Here is a 19,700-nt window from a genome sequence, read left to right as displayed (position 1 = left end):
AAAATCTCATATTTCATAGGAATATTGATCTATAATTTATTCCCCTATTGACCCCAAAATACCTGACTAATATGCCATTTGTTCTGGTGTCCTCTGCAGAGGACACGAATGAAAATAATACCATGTTTTTTGTGTGTGTGTTTTTCTTTACAAAAAGTCATATTCCGATTTGAAACCTCATAACATTATTCTGAGACATTTACTTATGACAAATAATTAGAAAATTAGTCCATGTGGCATGCATGCTCTAAGAGAAATTCACCAAAATATAATGTCCTCTACCAGGGTTCCAGGAAGATATTTATTTAAAATTTTTAATTCTAATTACAATTTCTGACTCAGACTCTTCATAGAGCTGTCAAGCTACCACGGCTTTCTTGGATCAGTCTGCCTTAAAACATGAAGATTTAAGTTTCTATACAGCTATAAAAAGTAATGATTAATTAGATGTAACAAAATACGATTTTATTTGTCTGTGGTCATACAAATGCTTAATGTATGCTAAAATACAGTACGTCATTCAAAAGTGGTAATTCTTTTTTAACACACTGAGAAACAACAGGACATGAAAAAATAAAGAACCAGAACTCAAAGATCACATCTCTACTATCAATGTCCATAAAGAAAAAAATTTAAAATGCTATTTTGCTCTTCAAATGTCATAGATTGAAACCTACAACAAAACTTAAAACATTTTTCTTGACTAAAACAAATGTATTTAGCCAAGCTACATTCTCATGATTTTTTTTAACTGACCCCTATGAAATGAATAAAATCCAATTCTGATTTTAACCTAAACAAATCACTAAACAATTATTCAAATACATAATTTGCCAGGTTACCAGTGCAAAATATCACAATCTATAGATCTATATCACAATCATGCTTGGCTTTGCCATGAGTTATAGAAAGCTGCATGTTTGCATGCTAAGATCAGACCATTTTTACATGATTTTTAGAGGCATTACATTTTGTACTGTATGTTTTGTTGAATAAAAAGAACACCACTCAGAGTAATTTTATACTGTAATAACAAGTTATAGGATACAGTTACAGGGGTCATCGGATGCCCATTTTCCACAAGTTGATATGATTCTTTAGGGTCTTAATGAAAATTCTGTAACATAGTTTGGTTAAAATTTCTGAATGGTAGTGTAAAAAACACCCTATTTTACCATGTCAAAATAGTTATTTTCAGAGCAAGCTGTTTTGTAGCATTTTCCTTTAAATGTTAATAAGCTCTGCTGACCCCGCCCCTCTCTTCCGAGCTACTCTCTGAGGGACTGTTTACTTTAGCAGTTGTGAAACTTGCTAATTAGCACATTATTAGCAAAGGCAATTTGCAAAGACCTATACACACTCTTCTGTTGGTGAAGCTGGATGACGAATAATTCCCGCAAACATATATGCATTTAGGCGCATTCCCTTCAGAAACAAATGTAATGTTAATCCACTGCGGCTCAGATGTTGGGAGTAAATGACGACTGCTATGTTTATTAATACATTCAACAACAGAACACCTCAATCGCTCAATCGGAGACATTCTTGTCTACATCTGCTCCGGCGGTGAAACAATGGCGTACAGATGACAGCTCACTCAGGGCGGTTCTTAGGTAAGTCAATCAAACTAGTGTAGGAGGGGCCTGTCTGTGTGATGTCACAAAGACAGGCACCTGAGATCGGCTCAATTTCAGAGAGGGGTAAATATTTTAGTAGAAAAAAAAAAACACTGGGTGGTTTTTTTATCATTCTACGGTGATTTTGTACACACACTGCCAATACACATTTCAGTTCAAACAACTTGTAAAAGTGCATGTAGCATCCGATGACCCCTTTAAGTCCTAAAGCTTACAGTAATAACAGTGTTTTGTTTAACTAGAGACACAGTAGAGATCAGCCTATCAGTGCCCTATGGACACACAATTTATGCACCAATTTAAATGAAATAAAATATTTCTATGAACATAAATTTAGAAATTATTTAAATTTAAACCAAAAAAGTTCATTAAAATTATGAATTTCTGTTAAATATATAATATTATATCAGTTATTTGCAGTGTTGTGGGTAACGCGTTAAGTAACTCTAATTACTTTTTTCCTGAAATGTGTAACTTAACGCGTTAGTTTCGTGCGTAAGTAATCAGTAACTTCGTTATTTTTTTAAAAAAGTAATCCGTTATTTTAAGGAAAGGAAAATCTCGACTGCAGCCTGCTTTTTGTCAGACAGTAGGCCTAGGTCTACTGTGCCACCTGCGGATGTATCAGCGGAGCCGAAGCTCTGTGATCGTAAAGTCAATGGCTGTGATGCGTCTGTGCCCTGCGCCTGACCCTGTGTGTGTGGGTTTTTTTTTTTTTTCGAAATCCCGGCAAGATAGCAGAGAGGACAGCGTTTGGTTTATGGAAGTACGCACATTATTTTCAATTTGTCAACGAAAAAGAAAAGAACATAATGGTAAAATGCACACTCTGCTTTGGTGAAAAGCTTCTGTCGACCGCCAAAAATTCTACCTCAAATTTAACACTACGTTTTAATCACTACTTTGAAGAGTAAATGTAAGAGGACTGTGTTAAAGCGAATTTAGGCTTGTGACTGTGAGTGACACTTTAATAATAATTAGTTCGGCTATTAAGCGATTTGTCATTTGCCTGTGTGGCAGTGAAGGATTTAATTCGGTTTGTTATCATTTTTGTTTGACAGGCAGCTGTTAATTTCTGTTAGATCGTTGGCTGGCTGGTTGTTCATCATTTCTAAATGGATTTAAATCTACAAGCCTGTTTAAGGTTGTGTTTACAAGTAAGCATACTTGTACTTTGATAACTGCATTATTTAAAGTTAAAGAAAAATCAGGAGTTATCTTGTGGTGCTCATAAATAATATACAGTAGCCTAGGCTACCCGGGCTGGGTAACGTTAGGTGCGAATTTTGATTAATAATATGTTCTGTGATAATAAATAAATAAAACGCCATGTGGAATAGACGATTGCTGACTGTCTATCCTGTTATTGTTATTCTGCAGTGTTAATTTAGACGGATGACTGACGTTATTCATTGTCGGGAGTCACGACTTCTAGGTGCATTTAAAGGGGCCGGGGGCTGTGTCTGTCGTGTGTGAGCTGCTGCAAACGGCTTTTAATTTTTGGTAACGCATAAGTACTCTAACGCGTTACTTTTATGAATAGGTAACGCTGTATCATAACTGATTACTTTTAATTGATGGTAACTTTGTAACCTAACTAACTACTTTCCAAAGTAACTATACCCAACACTGGTTATTTGCATTTAAAAGTTCTTAAATTAGAATTGTACACTTCAAACACATAACAGCACAGTGGTCCATTTCCTGCAGTCTGTCTGCTTCACAACATATCATGCAATGTTTTTTAGTGGCTTCCCTGTTGATGCTTGGCCTTTGCTACTGAACTGAGGTCAGCTAATTTTTATTTAATTCTTTCACTGTTAAGATGAAATAAAAACCGGTCAGAGATCCATCCTGAAGGTTGCAGGTTTTCTGGGAACTGCAGTCGTTACTGCATTTGACAGCTGCTGCTTGGCAGGAAGTCTTGAACATATGTGACCACAGCTTTTGAAAGATAAGTCATAGTGCCATAGCTGCCGCTAGGAGCACTGTCATAAAAGAAGTTACAGATTCCTGTGGCAGGATCCTTTTCCAAAAAATACTCATTGGCCCCGCTGGATCTCTGAAATAAAACCACATTAGACACAATGCCCAGATGTGCAAAGCTGGAATCTAAACAAAACAGGCACAGTTTGGTACTTTTTGTAATGTGTGTTTAAACTTTTTTCAGCAGTACATAATTCCCATAATTCCATTTGTGCTATATCATAGTTTTGATGACATTACCATTATAGTGAAATGTGGAAAACCGTAATAATGAAGAATAAGCAGGTGTGTAAATCCATGTGAACATACCAAGCTACATATTATGAGCATCATATGTAACATATAGAAAGGCATGATGATACCTGATCCTGTTGAAAGAGATCATTGGCCATGTGGACAATGCGGTCGATGTGAATAATTCCCCCAATACTGGGAAGCTCCATGTCAGCTACAAGGGTCAACACCATAATGGCCTCCACCAGCAGCTGTCTGTACTCAGGCTGTGGGACATGATTCAGTACAGACTCCACATGAACTGCGAACTTGATCTCTCCTTCTGTCATCTACAGTAATACACACAGACAACAGTCCATGATTATGGGTATTTAAAGGAAAATTCAAAGTTTAAGATTCAATTTAATATAATATAGTAATACAGCAGATCAATATAAATACAAATAATGTTTTAAAAATGTTTTTGAAAGAAGTCTCAAACTTGAAAACAGTTGTGCTGCTTAATATTTTTATTGAAACTGATACATTTGTCAAGATTCTTTGATAAATACCAAGTTCAAAAGAGCTACATTTATTTGAAAGAGATTTTTTTTTTAACAATGTAAAATACTTTACTGTCACTTTCAATCAATTTAATGCTTCCTTGCTAAAGGTATGAAATGGTATGTATGTGTGCAGGTGGATGCACCTCACGGGTGGTGGAGGAAGGCAAGACATATCCGGCAATGGAGAGCCCATGACATTTCTGGAGAATCTTCCAGACCTTCTGGTAGAAGCCCATAGGCACCCTGTTTATGGCCCCATCCAGTCTGCGTCTCCTCAGCCACTGGCCCTGGCGTTCCTCCCACTGCAGGTGGGGGTCATCTGCACCGGTCGGAGACAGGATCCCGCTTGGAGTTGAGGGGCTGCTGCATCGCTACAGACACACACACATTTTCATCAGTATATCATAAAGTTATGAGCTGAAAATCTGACTAAAAGCTGGGATGTCAGCTTTACAGTGACAACACTTATCAGCACATAAAACACACTACAAAGCATGCTTCAGGTTTAGTAAGCAGAAACTAGGACAAACATAGTTAAGATGTTACAGTGCCAGCCCATGCACAGAAAGTGAAATGACCACAATGAGATAAGACTGACTTGTGACACATTAGAAATGGTAATTAGCTGTTATGGCTGGAAGTTTGTTCCATTTCAAATCAGTCAACTACCGTATTTTTTGGACTATAAGTCGCACCTCAGTATAAGTCGCATCAGTCCAAAAATACGTAAAGATGAGGAAAAAAACATATATAAGTCGCACTGGACTATAAGAAGCATTTATTTAGAACCAAGAGAAAACATTACCGCCTACAGCCACGAGAGGGCGCTCTATGCTGCTCAGTGGTAGACTACAGGAGCACTGAGCAGCATAGAGCGCCCTCTCGTGGCTGTAGACGGCAATGTTTTCTCTTGGTTCATTTCTCATGGTTCATGTCAAATAAATTTTGATAAATAAGTCGCAACTGACTATAAGTCGCAGGACCAGCCAAACTATGAAAAAAAGTGTGACTTATAGTCCGGAGAATACGGTAATCTGAGGCACTGAAAAAAAATTATTAAATCAAATTTATATTTATTGAGAACTAGCGGACTGAATAGACCCCTCCAAGTTAAACTGATTTTTTATATTCTAAATTGTAAAAATTAGTATTTGACAAAGTGGAGCGCAGGTGTTAGTGGAGAGGGTTTTGGTTGGTTTTTCTGTAAGTTACCGTGGAACGAGGGGATGTGAAATTACTGCTGATGGAATGACTGCTTGTAAATATCTATGAGAATAGAAGCAGAACATAAAAAACTTTTCAAATTAAAATAAAAATGGGAGGTATTTCAGATGAATGAACACTTGAGGCATCATCATACAGAGAAATACAGTCAAAAAGATGCTTCATATGACTGAAAAAGATGTTTATGATATGGTCAAACTGAATATTACTCAAAATGTTCATGCTAATACTGATTTCATGGTCTAGACAAATGTGCTGTGACCTCTAGACAGAATGGGCTCTGCACAAAAAAGCTACTGTAAAGTATTCGATCAGCATGCCAATTTTACTAACTCAACCCACACTTATGGGTCTGGAGTCATCAAGCTGAAAACAAAATATTAGAAATGTAATTTAAGATGTGGTAGTGCAGTTATTTATGATATTTAAATTGCACAGTGAATATTTCACAATTTATGAAACACAAATAATCAATTACAAAAAATTCATTACAGATATTTCTCTTTTTTCACTCCACCTGTTTGATTTCAGTCTTGAGCTTTCTGATGCCCGTGCGCTCTGTCTTGGTGGCCCCCGTGTGTCCAAGCTCACGGATGGAGATGGTGAGACTGGTTGCTGAAGACTGAATCGGACGCACTTTCACACAATACAGAGCGATTCATGAAGAACAGATCACACAAAAAAGCAACATGGCCGTTTTTGAATGGCAGTACAAAGTGTGTGTGTGTGTGTGTGTGTGTGTGTGTGTGTGTGTGTGTGTGTGTGTATATATCAGTGGTGTGTGTTGGTGTTCTGAAATGAGGAGGTCCTCAGTTTTTTGTTTGTTTGTTTTTTTCAAATGCAAATTCATGTCCCAGTCACATTTTCTTGGTTTAATAAACATTACTTACACTATAAAAAAAGAAGAAGAAAAAAACTATTATATTTTATAGTTTTACTTTAAAAATGTAATCAATATTCTATTTATTAAAGCCGAATATGAATCTCATCAAGTTACTGTTTTAAGCATTTTAAAATCATTCCAAAATAAACACTAAAGGAAGTAATGATTTCAAAAATATATTTGATTTGTGAACTAATGTTCACAGACTCCCACAGATCAAGTTTATTGGCCATTTTAATTCTAATTTTGACATACAAGTGTGCAAGTTGTTTACTTACTTGTTATTTATCACATGAACCAATCACAACCGAACATAACCAGTCAATTTATCACGATGGGGTCATTTCCTCCTGTCAACGTGACTTTCCCACATTTATTCTCAATTACCTCGGACCAAACTCACCGCACGCTTTCTGGGGGTCTGTTAAAACTCAATGGGCTCAGGGGAGGCGAGAGAGACACAGACTCCTGCTGTTACTTTACCTGTCGCTGTTGGATGTTTCTTTATAAAAAAAATAATAATGCATACAAATTTGAATGTTATATTTTGTAATATTGGCGATGTTTTATTTTTGTACTTCAAATTTTTCTCTCATCTAGTATTTTGAGGAAACAGCCATGATATATAGTTATATAGAAAACAGAAGAAACAGCCGAGCAACAGATAAGGACAGCAGTTTGTAAGTGTTTCACCTCGTTTTCTCATTAGACTACTGTGTGATCGTCATTGATAGGAAAGTTTGGTTTAATTACTGTATGTCTTACCCTGGTAAATACGTGCTGAAAGTGGTGCTTGGTTTTGCGGTTGCCTATCGCGGGACTGCGCAGTTTTGGTCTGCTAAATAGTGAGGCATGGCCAGCTACCTTCAATCACAGGTAATCAGGCAAATAAAGAAGCAGTCATTTTCACCTCGTCAGCCCTCGTGTGAATCCTCCTCGTGTGAAGACCGAGTGTAAAGACAATCGACTTTACCTGCGCGACGCCACCGAGCAAGGACACCGACAGGGCACTTGAGTATTGCTTTTTTCCCCTCTCTTCAGGCACATTACTTTTTGTATACCTTATTCTCAAATACTTATTTCTTCCACTTGTAGTCACTATGTGCTTTCAGATCTCTACTATCACCACTAACACTCGGAGAGCACGCAATGTATGTCGCAGGAAGGCCTATCCGACAAATCTATGGCCTGTGCCTCTGACCTTTACTACTACGCTCTCTATTCCAGTTGGTCTCTGGAACTGCCAGTCTGATGTTAACAAAGCAGACTTCATTTCTTCTATTGCTACTCATTCCAGTCTTAACCTCATGCCACTGACTGAGACTTTGATCAAACCTGAAGACACTGCCACTCCTGTCTTTGAAAACTAAGGTTGACTGATACTCACTGCTCCTCTCTACACCAAACTCTTTCCCGCTCAGGATGTGATGTAAGAGATTCTTCATGTCAAAAGGACTAAGGCTCATCAGGCTCTCTGACGCTTCCTCACCTGTAGACATCATATGGACAGATTTATTGCACTGAATGATAAGAGTGGCATTGTAAAACCAAAATTTAGATTGGCTGTACCTGAGCAGTGTAAACTGCGAGCAAGTTCTGTAGCCATTACTTGAATGATGAGGCCGATGCGCAGACGCAGCATGTCTCCAAACAGAGACGGCTGAGAGCGCACATACATGGCCAGATACACCATGATCTCCTGAGTTCAGAAGTTTAGTAAGTGGGAATGCTAAGTGAAAGATAGCAACATTACTTGAAGGTTTAAAATGAGCACTACCTGTGTGAGGACAGCAATGCTAATGTCCTGTCCACTGGCCTCATAAATCAAGCTTATCAGTTCTTTGGGAGGAAGAGGACTACAAATAAATGAATTGGTTAAGTAAAAGGAGAATATAAAAGTTATTGCTTTATTAAAATAATGACTAAAGACACTCACACTGTGATGACCTTCTCTCTGGGCTCGGGCGGAAGACCCACTGTCAGCTGTTTGTGATGGGAGATTAGATCTGTGCAGGACTAAGTGCATACAAACAAACAAAGAGCAAAAAAGAAATAAATAAAAACAAATCAGAAGCATAGCTGTCGCCACTGAAGGTTTAACATATATAAATAATTTGTACTCTTTGTTAAGATTATTGCAGTTTTAGAAATCTAATAATGTATATTTTAACACAATTTTCTTAATTTAGGATTATGATTATGATTAATGAGGAAAAAAGGTAAAAAATTACTGTAAAGGCACTTTCAATTCATACAAAAAAATAATAATAATAATCCTTTAAAAGGTATAATGGTTTCCACAAAAATATTAAGCAGCCCGACTGTTTTCAAAGTTGATAATAATAATAAATATTAATTGAGCAGCAAATCAGCATATCAGAGTGATTTCTAAATCATCATAATGATGCTGAGTATTCAGCTTTGTCATCACAGAAATAAATTACATTTTTAAATATTTTAAAAATGAAAAGTTATTTTAATTCACAATATTTTTACTGTATTTTGATCAAATAAATGCAACCTTTGTGTGTATATGAGACATTTAAATACATTTGCAATTCTTAACGACTCCACAATTCTGAATCATAGTGTAACAAAGTTTTTAAATTTTAAAAATTCTTAATATGTGCATTTTAATTATTAAAAAAAAAATCACCTCAGCAAGAACTTCCACCCTCTTCTTCAGGATGCCTGAAATGTAGCGGATGAGGCCCCATTCCTTCAACGATCCCGCCCGAACATAAAGCTCGTCCAGCAGGGAGCGAACAGTCGCCTCACCTTCTCCTGACAGATTTACTGCCCAATCCGGACCCCTAAACACACACAAACACCAGAGAGGAGAATGATTTAATGATTGATTTTTAGACTAAGATTAAAATGGAATATAAAATAAATTATAATGGATATGCACAGTCAGTTTTACAAACATTCTCACTTCATAGCATGGAGGATATAGAGGATATCTGCCTGGTCCTGGAGAGATGGACAATGCTTTAGCTGATTGACCAGAAAGGCAAAGTCTGTGTTCCCATGAGAATCATGTGGCAAGTGCAGGTCAACGCTATCGGCCTAGTGTGTGTTTCAGACAAAAACAGACATAAATCAAAACTATGGGCCATTTATTTCATTTATTCACTTTATGTTAGAGTGTGGAGACTTGCCTTGGTGGGATTAGAAACACTGTGCTGAGGAACATCCAGCAGGTTCAGAGACTTCCTGTGTTTGCTCATGATGGGGGCAACGGGCAGATACATGGAAGCCTCTGAAAAACATAATAGAATGAGACGTCTAGCCATCTTCTAAAAGAAAGCATGTAATCCACTTACTGAAGATAATCCTGAGGGCTTACTGGGCATGTTGTGGCCCTGAACCTGGGCCATGAAAGAAAGGATGTCCCTGGTGGTGTGTTCAGCACTGAAAACGTGGTGCTGCCCCCTCTGGATGGGAGGTAGATGGTATTTGGTAGCAGTGCTGTGCAACAGATCTGTGAGATACTGGTGAAACATGTCTCCAGAACCTCCTGCGGGAAAACAAACCAGCACTTATCATCTTAGTTTCCTGTGGAGTATTGTGCATATGTTATGTTTAGATACGGGAAGTCGTGGCCTAGTGGTTAGAGAATCAGACTCCCAATCGAAGGGTTGTAAGTTCGAGTCTTGGGCCGGCAGGAATTGTGGGTGGGGGGAGTGCATGTACAGTTCTCTCTCCACCCTCAGTACCACGACTTAGGTGCCCTTGAGCAAGGCATCGAACCCCTAACTGCTCCATGGGCGCCGCAGCATAAATGGCTGCCCACTGCTCTGAGTGTGTGTTCACAGTGTGTGTGTGCACTTTGGATGGGTTAAATGCAGAGCACAAATTCTGAGTATGGGTCACCATACTTGGCTGAATGTCACTTCACTTCACTATTTTTTTTTTTTTTTCACTTTAGGATGATGGTGTCCCCATTAGACTTATTAACTAGCTTAATAATAAAATACTGAAAACTGAAAACAATCATATTAAATGTAACAAGTGAATTTAGGCATCACAATAATGTACAGTATGAAAAGTGGATATTCACTTTAAAATTTGATAAAGATTACATTTAACAGTGCTGTTAGATCAACTTTGAGTGTAGGTGATTTAAATATTAAAAAATCTCCAAAATCAGTAGATAACTGATATACAGGGTTATTTCAGTATTATTTATATGCTATTATAGATTCATATAGTATTCTTTCATATTTTGAATTAGCTTTTATTTTAGATTTTTTCATTTAACTTTGATCATTTTTATTATTTGTAGTAGATTTGTATTTTTATATTTATCTTTATTTTATTTTTCTTCTAATTCAACTTATTTTATTTTGTTTAGTTACCAATGCAACATTTCTAATTTTTATTTACTTTTTTTTTTTTCAACCAATATTTATACTTTATTTTATTTCAGATTTATTTTCGATTTTAATCGTTTAGTTAACAATAACAACACTACTGATACGGTGCAGAAATATTAAGCAACTGAAGAAAAGCCATGCTGGTCCATCAACTTGACCAATACTAAACCAGCAAAAGCCAACCTTGAACCACCAACACTTAATCAGGTCTTTTCAGCAAGCTATGTATTTATTTATTTCGGGGGAGAGATGCTTCCCAAAACAGCTGTATGCGAGTAAGCAGGGATACCTGAGGGCCCAAAACTCTCTTCCTCCTCCTCCTCCTCCTCATATTCCTCTAGCAGATTCTCTTCAGAGTCTGCGTCTAAGAAGCTGAGCTGGGTGTGGAAGGAGGTGCTGAGGAATGAGGAGAGGTTTGCCATCTGCACCCTAAAGAACAAAGGGATTTGTTGTATCAAATAAATCAAATTGATCATCAAATTGATTATTTTGATTATCACCATCACAATTTTTCTGACCTTGCACCAGCAATATAGCCATCTTGAAGCATCCGGATGGTAGAGAGGATACAGGGGTCAATACTGACACCATCCTCAACTAGCCAAATAACAGGAACAAAGAAAATGTTAATATTAACTTGTGCATATTACAATATGTTCAGAGGGTACCATCAAACGAGAAGTTTTACCCAGCATGCTCTGTGTGATAGGGAATGTGAGGGTAGGTCTTCCAGTCATCCGCCAGCAGGATGAAAGATAAGCAAGCTCTGTGCGCAACATCTCCACAATCATCTGGTTATCAAGAGCCAAGTAGAAGTGATGCTGGTCGATGAACTATGGGAAAAAATATAGATTGTATAATGTTATTATTTTTTGTAGTCTGACTGTAAAGTAGTTCTTTTACGATAAAAGACTTCCATGTGAGATCTTTTTTGTTTACCTGTGGAGTGAATGTGTAAGTACCATTTCTGATCTCATAAAACTTTGAAGTTCCCAAGACACCGATGTGCCTGTATGGTCGCCCACTCAGATTCAGGTTTTTACAGTTACCTGTGCAATGGAAAGAGGAACTGGTTTGAATTCAGTGTTGTCAGCTGACTTTCTTTTTCTTGCAGTTTTACAGATGTAGCCTTTGTTTAGTCTGTCTGCCTCTGTCCTGTTAGTCATGGTGGATCTGGATCACTTACCCAGTTTCACGTAAATGTGGCTCAGGATGCGTGCTGGCATGACCCGGATGGGCGAAACATCAGAGACGGTCTGAACCTCAATCCCTTGATCCTTCAGCAGCTGCTGGATCTGCACTGACTCAGCCACTACACTCACTGAACACAACAAATAGAGCTGCTGGCAAAAGGTCAGTCTTCTCTATTCAGTAAATTATAGTGTCAAAATCCAATTCAAAATTGAGCTTCAAGTAATGAACTGAATCTGCTCCTTAAATGGACTTCAGCCCAATGCAACCAGCTGAGTCCTTCCTACTAATTAGAAGATTTTTATATCCCTTAACAGAAAACATTAGATATTAATACAATATCAAATTCACGCCTTAATATATATATATATATATATATATATATATATATAGTCTCAAACACATTGATCATTGTTCCAATTGTTAGGCATTATGATACAAAGTTCTATAATATAATAATTTGAAAAGTTAACTTTCACATTACCTAATTGTCACTCACTTAAAGAGCCACTTTGGCCCTTTATCTGTTTATTTCCTTAAAATATCTTCTCGTAGCACTTTACATCTAATTAATTTTGTTGTATAACCATTGTTTAAGTTATCAAGTTATACAGAAATTCAATAAAGCTTAAGAGTCTGATCAAAACATATTTCTTAAAATCTGGCATATCCTTTTCCCATAAATTACAGAAATTCAAAAGATGAACGTATAACTTAAGATAGGGCACAAATAGGTGTGTGTCTAAATATAGCAATACTTAAAGCAATAATATTTGCAAACCTTGAACAACAACATCCGGCTTGAATTCTTTAGAAAATCGCCTATTCAGAGGATCGATCTCTCCAGGGGCCAGAAATCCCTAATTAAAATGAATAATTTGTCAGATATAAGTAAAATTAGCAGAATAGATAAAACACAAAGATCTGCACAAGGAACACTGTATTTTGAAATTTCCCACGTGTACATTATCGACAAAGATACCAAAGGTAGTGCTTCAACACCTGACATCATATCTCATTAATTTGCTGATTACATATAACATTTCACATGAACGGGTATTCAGGATTTAGTACCTCTGCCAGCAGACGGCCCAGGATATACAAAGACTGGCCCCACATGTGTGGGAGCTGGCCAGCGACCACACGCTCCACAGAGTGAGGGTTCCTGTACTCCTCCTCAACCTGAACAAGAAATAAGCAATAGATTAAAACATTTTATTTACACAGAATCGTTTATGTCACAGTCACTGAGCAGAGTGCAAGCACGCATTCAACATGAGAACATTTTCAGAACTGGCATAATTTTGTACACATTTTATGCACCACTGTGTTTTTACACAAAAATATTTGAGATGATAAATGGAAGTGAAAGTGAAAGTGATGTGACGTGTAGCCAAGTATGGTGTCCAATACTCGGAATTTGTGCTCTGCATTTAACCCATCCAAGTGTGCACACACACACACCGTGAACACACGCGTTGGAGTTTCGATGCCTTGCTCAAGGGTCTCACCTCAGACGTGGTATTAAGAGTGGAAGAAAGTGCTAGTCATTCACTCCCCAGACTGACAATACCTGTTAGTATCGAGACTCAAAACCGTCCAACTCTCGAACCATTAGGCGACGACTGCCCCCTGCCCCATTGTGAATTAGCATGTGTATGATAAATGATGAAATTATAATTTGTTGCAGATGAAAATTAGATATCGAAGAAATGTGCATTCACTTTGTCAGCGGGTACAGCGTAGAGTTCAGGCACCAGACGAATCCCGTGTTTTCCCCTGATCAAAACTCCATCAAGAGCCTCTCTGTATTCCTGCACCTGAGGAAAGACACAGCTGTCAATCATTACTACATACTGTCACCATGTGTAATTAAAAGGGAGTTAAAGAGTTCAATCCAGGGTAATACTTTCATTACGTGTAATTACTATTATAATAACAATTAATTATGCATAATTACATGCAAGTAACCATAAGCCAAAGCCTAATCCTAAACCTAACCATATTGTAAGTACATGTAGTTAATTAATATTACTCAGTACTTCGATTTATGATTACACTGTAACAAGTACACCTTAAAATAAAGTCTAACGTCACCCAAAATTGAAAATGACCTCATGATTTCCTCACCCTCAAGCCATCCTAGGTGAATATGACTTTCTTCTTTCAGATGAATACAATCAGAGTTATATTAAAATGTTTATAATAGCAGTGAATGGGAGTCGAGAATTTAAAGCCAAAAGAGTGGTTAATAAAGGAAATCGATGCATTTGTGTAAGAAAAATATCCATATTTAAAACTTTATCAACCGTAATCTATAGCTTCTGCTAACTGTTCTACGGACATTCATGAGAGAGTGGTGTTTCAGCAGATGATGTAGGACGTAAGCATATCGAAAGCTCTAGTGACAGTTTTTAATAAGTCCGATTGTAATTGACTGATAGATTAAATTCATATACACATAGGATGGCTTGAGGGTGAGTAAATCATGGGGTAATTTTCATTTTCAAGTGAACTATCCCTTTAATTCTCATTCCTAAGATTTACTGTATTTATAGGATGGCCTGTTCGTACCTGCTCATGGTCTTCACTGAAGATGCCATCGAGTATAAGGTAAGTCCAAAACACTGGCCACTCACATTCGATGTTCTCAAAGAGCTTCAGTTCAGCTGGATCATAGTGAAGGCGAGTGGGGTCCTATCACAACCATAAAAACATGGAACACTCACACTCTCAGAGAACTAGCCACAAAAAACTTATTTTGTGTAAAACAAAAAAATGTCTTGTTACCTCTTTTGGGGTCCTATATCCATCTCGGATGAATCGACAACAGCCGTAACGTCCCTACAATGATTGAAATTTGCTGAAAATTGTTTCGTTTTTTAAAAGGGGAAACTTCACGTTTACTTGCAAAAGAACTAAAATATGCTTTTTCGTAACACTTCATATTATTTCCATCATTAAGGAGTAAATGCAAAATTTTTGCAAGCTAACACAAAAACAATTATAATTCTTGTTCCCAAATCTCACTTTATTTGAAATGTACTTTACAGAAAAACATTACTGCTTATGCTTCAATCCTTCCTATTATAAACTGAACCTAAAAATGCAACCTTGAGCAACCTTGGATAAAAATGGTAAAGCATCCTCCGCTGGACCACTTGAGATGGATAGCATAGGCTTTTCCTTACCTGCAACTTGGAGATGATTTCACTCTTGGTGATGTTGACCAGATCTGCATCCTCCACTGCAAACGCAGGAAAGGAGATGACAGAGAGCAGACCGGCATCTATCTCTTTAGAAGTGGAAGCTCGAGGAAGCATGGAGCACAAGATAGACTAGAAACACAAAGAGAAACAAGACCCAGAAAATCATGGATAACTCTTACTGATTGGAAAAAAAGCACAATTTTAAATGTGAAATCACTGACTTAAATACTCCAGAATAAACCTGAAGTGCATTTCCCAAAACCATTGCAAGCTTAAGTAGATCATATAGATCATTGGTGGCAATAATATTTTCGGGGAAATGCAGCCCTGGTCTGTAAAATAATAGCCAACTAAAAAGCAAATAAAAATGATTCATTTACCTGACAATGTTCTACTTCATCTGGGAGAACATGAATCACTGATTTTGGGCCTCCGTGAGCTCCAAACAAGTCAAGTTCATCAATGGCCTCCAAAGCTGCCTAAAAGTGAACAAAAAACAACTTCTACATGTGCAAACAGACCAAATGAGACCAGATGACTCCTACCTTAGCCATTCCAACAGAGCTGCCGTTCAGTTCAGGAATTCCTTGATTGGTTTTGTCTCCTCTCTCCCACATCCCATAATCCTGCAGAGAAGTGTGAACGGGACTGCAATGCCAGTTTGGTATCTCTGTTAACTAAGAACTTTTTAAACCAATGAGAACTTACAGCCACTTTGTACGCTGCCTCGATGTAGAACACCAGGTTCTGGATAAACGCCACCTCGTCCAAGTTAGATATGATCCGCAGACCTGAGGTACAATTTTTAATTATCTTAAAAATGGTTTCTACAAATACATTTAAGACCCCATGGAATTTTATGAGCTTGTTGGGTTGCTTTGAGGAAATCTTTATGTTATAAGCAAGTCTACACACAATCTGTGGATTTTTTTGGATTCTGCTCTAGTTTCTGGGGGACATTTGCAGAATTCCGCAGAATGGACTTGCAAAATTGTATTAACTATGCTTTGTAGCTGAATACATTTTTAAGTGTACCAAATTAGTAAATTAACCAATTCATGAGTAATGTGGAGAACTTTGAAAATGAAAGACATTTCAATTTTGTGGAAATTTGCATCATTTTGTAGAGTTTTGTGAGGACAGATTCTTTAAGGACCTGACTATAAATACTCATAAAAGTTGTCAAAACTTGTTTGACCACTTATGCAAGTTGAAAATTCCCATTCATTTTCAGGAAAATGGACCAAATCATGTCAACATATGAAAGAAAACTGTGCAGGTCGAGGAATTTCAAGGGTCTTTTGGTAACCCAAAAAATTAAAATCAATTATTCACCTTCATGTCGTTCCAAACCTCTGCAGAACACAAAACCATATATTTTGAGGAATGTTGGAACCCAAGCAGTTTTGGTGAACATTTGGTCTCAAAATCTTGTTTTGGGTTCCAAAAAGGAAAAAAAAGATTGTACAGGTTTGGAATAACATAAGGGTGAGAAAATGGCTGAACATTTTTTTGGGACCAATCCATTCTAGAGATTGTTCGTCTCACCTGAGGCGATCATCTGAGCCAATGTGAGCAGGTACAGCGAGGTGGCATCCACCTGCAGGTGCCCCCACTGATCATCTCCAACCACTGTGGCACAGGTAGGAGTATGATATTTGGCATGCAGGCAGTCCTTTGTGCTCTGTGTGTGTTTGAACTTCTCTACCTTTGTCACCTACAGTAATATGCACATACTTAGCCCGGGCCAGAAAGCTGGGTGTTCAGATGTCGGAAGACATGAGCTCAAGAATTAATGATTAACAGATGAATAAAAGAAAGTATAATCTCTATATAGCTCAATGGATGGGGTTAGTATAGCAAACAAGCAAAGAGACCAAAGAGTTAAAGGCTGTACCTGTCTCATCATACACTGCAGCAGCCCTTGCATTAGCTTAACCACACTCTGAAAAGGCAATGGACATAATGATGTTAATAATACAAGAATTGATTTAATCTGGAAAGAAATGAGCAGCACAATATTCTGGATAAACTTATATACACACTCATACCCACAAACATATATATACACACACATATATGTACGTGTTGTCATCCGACAACCTGTTACATAAGCCTACTCAATAACAATGTACCACTGAACAATGCCGGAACAGCTGGTCATGCATTGAATTTCCAGTCACCTGTTCAAGCTCGTAGGCTTTAGCTTTGTCCTCATCACGGTCTGCATTCTTGCGGTAAGCCATTCCGAGCCCCCACACTGCCAGGATGCTGTAAACATTATCTCTGACCCAGGCATCCTTCTTCTGCTCGCTAGCTGGCAGTAAACCAGTCACTGGATTCTATATGAAGAGGTCAAATCCATCTTTATTAGTTCAAACATGCAGCATGTAATTTACTGACTTTATTTTTAGAAATACAAGCTCAATCTGATTTATGCAAATTTTCAGAGCATCTTATTTTATGTTTTACATTTTTAAACACTAGTTCCCTGCTGAAAAAATAACAAAATAAATAAACCATTCAATAAATAAAAATTATTATTCAGGTATTATTACTTATACAGTTTCTTGTGTTGTGCATAAAGCATCAGCTCTGCTTGAAAGGAATTCACATGCAACAGATAATACAAATATTTTCCTCACTCGTGGGTTATTTAAAGGTGACCTTATTTATTTTTAGCTTCCTACAGTCAGAATGGCCCCAGTGGTGCAGAAGAATCGAATCTCAACCACAAGAAACTAGACAGGACTGTTTTTATTTGAGCTGGATTTTTATTTTATTTATTTATTTATTATTAATAATTCAGTTAAACATTACAAACAATACTGATTGTTGAGAACAGAGTACTGCAGAACACAATTCTATTCTAGAATAAGAATAGATCAGATTATAGAATAATTATAATAAACCAGAATATATTAAACAACATATATAATATAGATTATAACAATGGAGTTAAATAGAATAGTAAGGAATAACATAGCAAATCCAAACAGACTAATACATTATATAAATATGTAATAGAACAGAACAGAAAAGACTACAGTAGAAGAGATAATCATATATAACACACCTGACTAGACTAGACTAGACTAGACTACACTAGACTAGACTAGACTAGACTACACTAGACTAGAATAGAATAGAATAGAATAGAATAGAATAGAATAGAATAGAATAGAATAGAATAGAATATTTGTAACAAACCTGGTGGCATAATATTGTTTCTTGGACAAGTCTGGCAAATCCATCCAACCTCACTCCTGAATTACTGCGGCTCCTCATGCTGTCATCTATTTATGACCCGGACAGGTAATTTAAGAAGATCTGAAAGTGAAACCCGTGTCTTGCATGCAGTCAGATCTTTACTGTAACGTTAGCTTAATAGTGATTCGTGATGACTAGCCAAGTCATGTGCGCGGTGTTGTCCATCCATTTAGTCCATGATAAAAACGATTCAAATTAACAGGCCCACCACACAAACAGTATTTAAGCGCTGCGTGTTCATATATTATTGCACATGAATTTCGATGTTGACAGCAAACGGGGGCCCGCCCACAAGATGACGAACAGCTGTTTGAGTGACAGGTAAACCCGGAAGTTCAGTCTGCCTTTCACCAGCAGCTTCCCAAGAAGCATTCCATTTCACAAGAGCTGGTTTAGGTTGTGAATGTATTTTCTTACCATTCAAACTTATTCCTCGTGCTGAGCGCTACCAAGACCTTTAATAAACGTTTATTAAAGAGTCCGTTTAGGTTATCTGTTTGTCATTGGGGACTCTGCCTACGGTGTGCGCTCTGGACCAAACGCGATTTGTTTGTATGTAGAAGTTCGTCTTTTGATTGGTTCACGGTGAGTGCATTAAATTACAGTGAGGGCATTGACACTTACAGCTAGAAGTAAAGTTTGTCCAGTTTTATGAGGCAAGTGTGGTGTTAGCCTGGGTCATGTGCGTTTAAAGAAACGGTTACAATATGTTATATTTATGGTCAGCAGGATGTTAGGTTGACTTGTGAGTCCTGTGTATGTGACGTCATTGAGATGCGCAAGCACGTGAAGTAAAGTGTAAGCAATCACTGAGAAGCATGTGGTTTTTTGGAAAGATTTGACTAGATTTATAATTGATAACATTGACCCCACTTTTCTTTTGTGCTTAGAAAACGTTTTATTTGGTTTTACTAATATCCCTTCAAATAAAACCAAAGAGTATTACATTATAAATTGTATTTTAATTTTTGCGAAATTTCATATCCACAAATGTAAGTACAGTAAAACCAATCCTTTATTTTTGTTTCTTGAAAAAGAAATTCGAATTTATGTGAAGACGATTTTCTATTCACTTAATAAGAAAGCAATTAAGACAGTTTCCATTTGTAAATCCTTTAATATATTTATGTAATGTTTAGCCC

At 37.2% G+C, this 19,700-nt stretch overlaps 1 protein-coding gene across 6 annotated transcripts; it reads right to left on the bottom strand.

The window, feature by feature from the left end:
* Positions 1-287: 287 nt before the first annotated feature.
* On the bottom strand, positions 288-19,549 carry LOC128022165 (phosphorylase b kinase regulatory subunit alpha, liver isoform). 6 transcript variants are annotated; one of them, XM_052609459.1, is made up of 31 exons: positions 18,499-19,544; positions 17,472-17,630; positions 17,186-17,233; positions 16,842-17,005; positions 15,997-16,084; positions 15,834-15,914; positions 15,669-15,767; positions 15,271-15,417; positions 14,870-14,923; positions 14,654-14,776; positions 13,804-13,899; positions 13,154-13,261; positions 12,861-12,939; positions 12,075-12,209; positions 11,828-11,937; positions 11,577-11,721; positions 11,407-11,485; positions 11,178-11,317; positions 9,859-10,029; positions 9,671-9,771; positions 9,445-9,578; positions 9,166-9,322; positions 8,446-8,525; positions 8,287-8,365; positions 8,079-8,208; positions 7,897-7,998; positions 6,144-6,262; positions 5,969-5,992; positions 4,546-4,773; positions 3,986-4,186; positions 288-3,699 (listed from the first exon to the last, which is right to left on the bottom strand). In XM_052609459.1, the coding sequence occupies exons 1-31, from the start codon at positions 18,574-18,576 to the stop codon at positions 3,526-3,528; spliced, it is 3,633 nt and encodes a 1,210-aa protein (XP_052465419.1). In that variant the 5' UTR covers positions 18,577-19,544; the 3' UTR covers positions 288-3,525. The 6 variants fall into 6 exon arrangements, with proteins under 6 accessions (XP_052465419.1, XP_052465417.1, XP_052465418.1 ...); XM_052609457.1 differs by lacking the exon at positions 5,969-5,992 and adding an exon at positions 5,615-5,668 and having other exon boundaries at positions 15,997-16,079; positions 16,837-17,005; positions 18,499-19,543; XM_052609458.1 differs by lacking the exon at positions 5,969-5,992 and adding an exon at positions 5,615-5,668 and having other exon boundaries at positions 18,499-19,543.
* Between the last annotated feature and the right edge of the window lie 151 nt (positions 19,550-19,700).

Source organism: Carassius gibelio, chromosome A11 (genome assembly GCF_023724105.1).
Source record: "Carassius gibelio isolate Cgi1373 ecotype wild population from Czech Republic chromosome A11, carGib1.2-hapl.c, whole genome shotgun sequence".
In the NCBI taxonomy this organism is placed as follows: Eukaryota; Metazoa; Chordata; class Actinopteri; order Cypriniformes; family Cyprinidae; genus Carassius; species Carassius gibelio.
This window is presented reverse-complemented; position numbering and strand designations above follow the sequence as displayed.

Bases quoted from the DNA above. Each gene is read 5' to 3' on its own strand.
- LOC128022165 (XM_052609457.1), bottom strand. From the start codon at position 18,576: ATGAGGAGCCGCAGTAATTCAGGAGTGAGGTTGGATGGATTTGCCAGA. The intron at 14,924-15,270 runs GTAAGGAAAAGC...CAATCATTGTAG, and splicing joins AAATCATCTCCAAGTTGCAG to GGACGTTACGGCTGTTGTCG. The intron at 11,318-11,406 runs GTCAGAAAAATT...TTTGTTCTTTAG, and splicing joins GGCTATATTGCTGGTGCAAG to GGTGCAGATGGCAAACCTCT.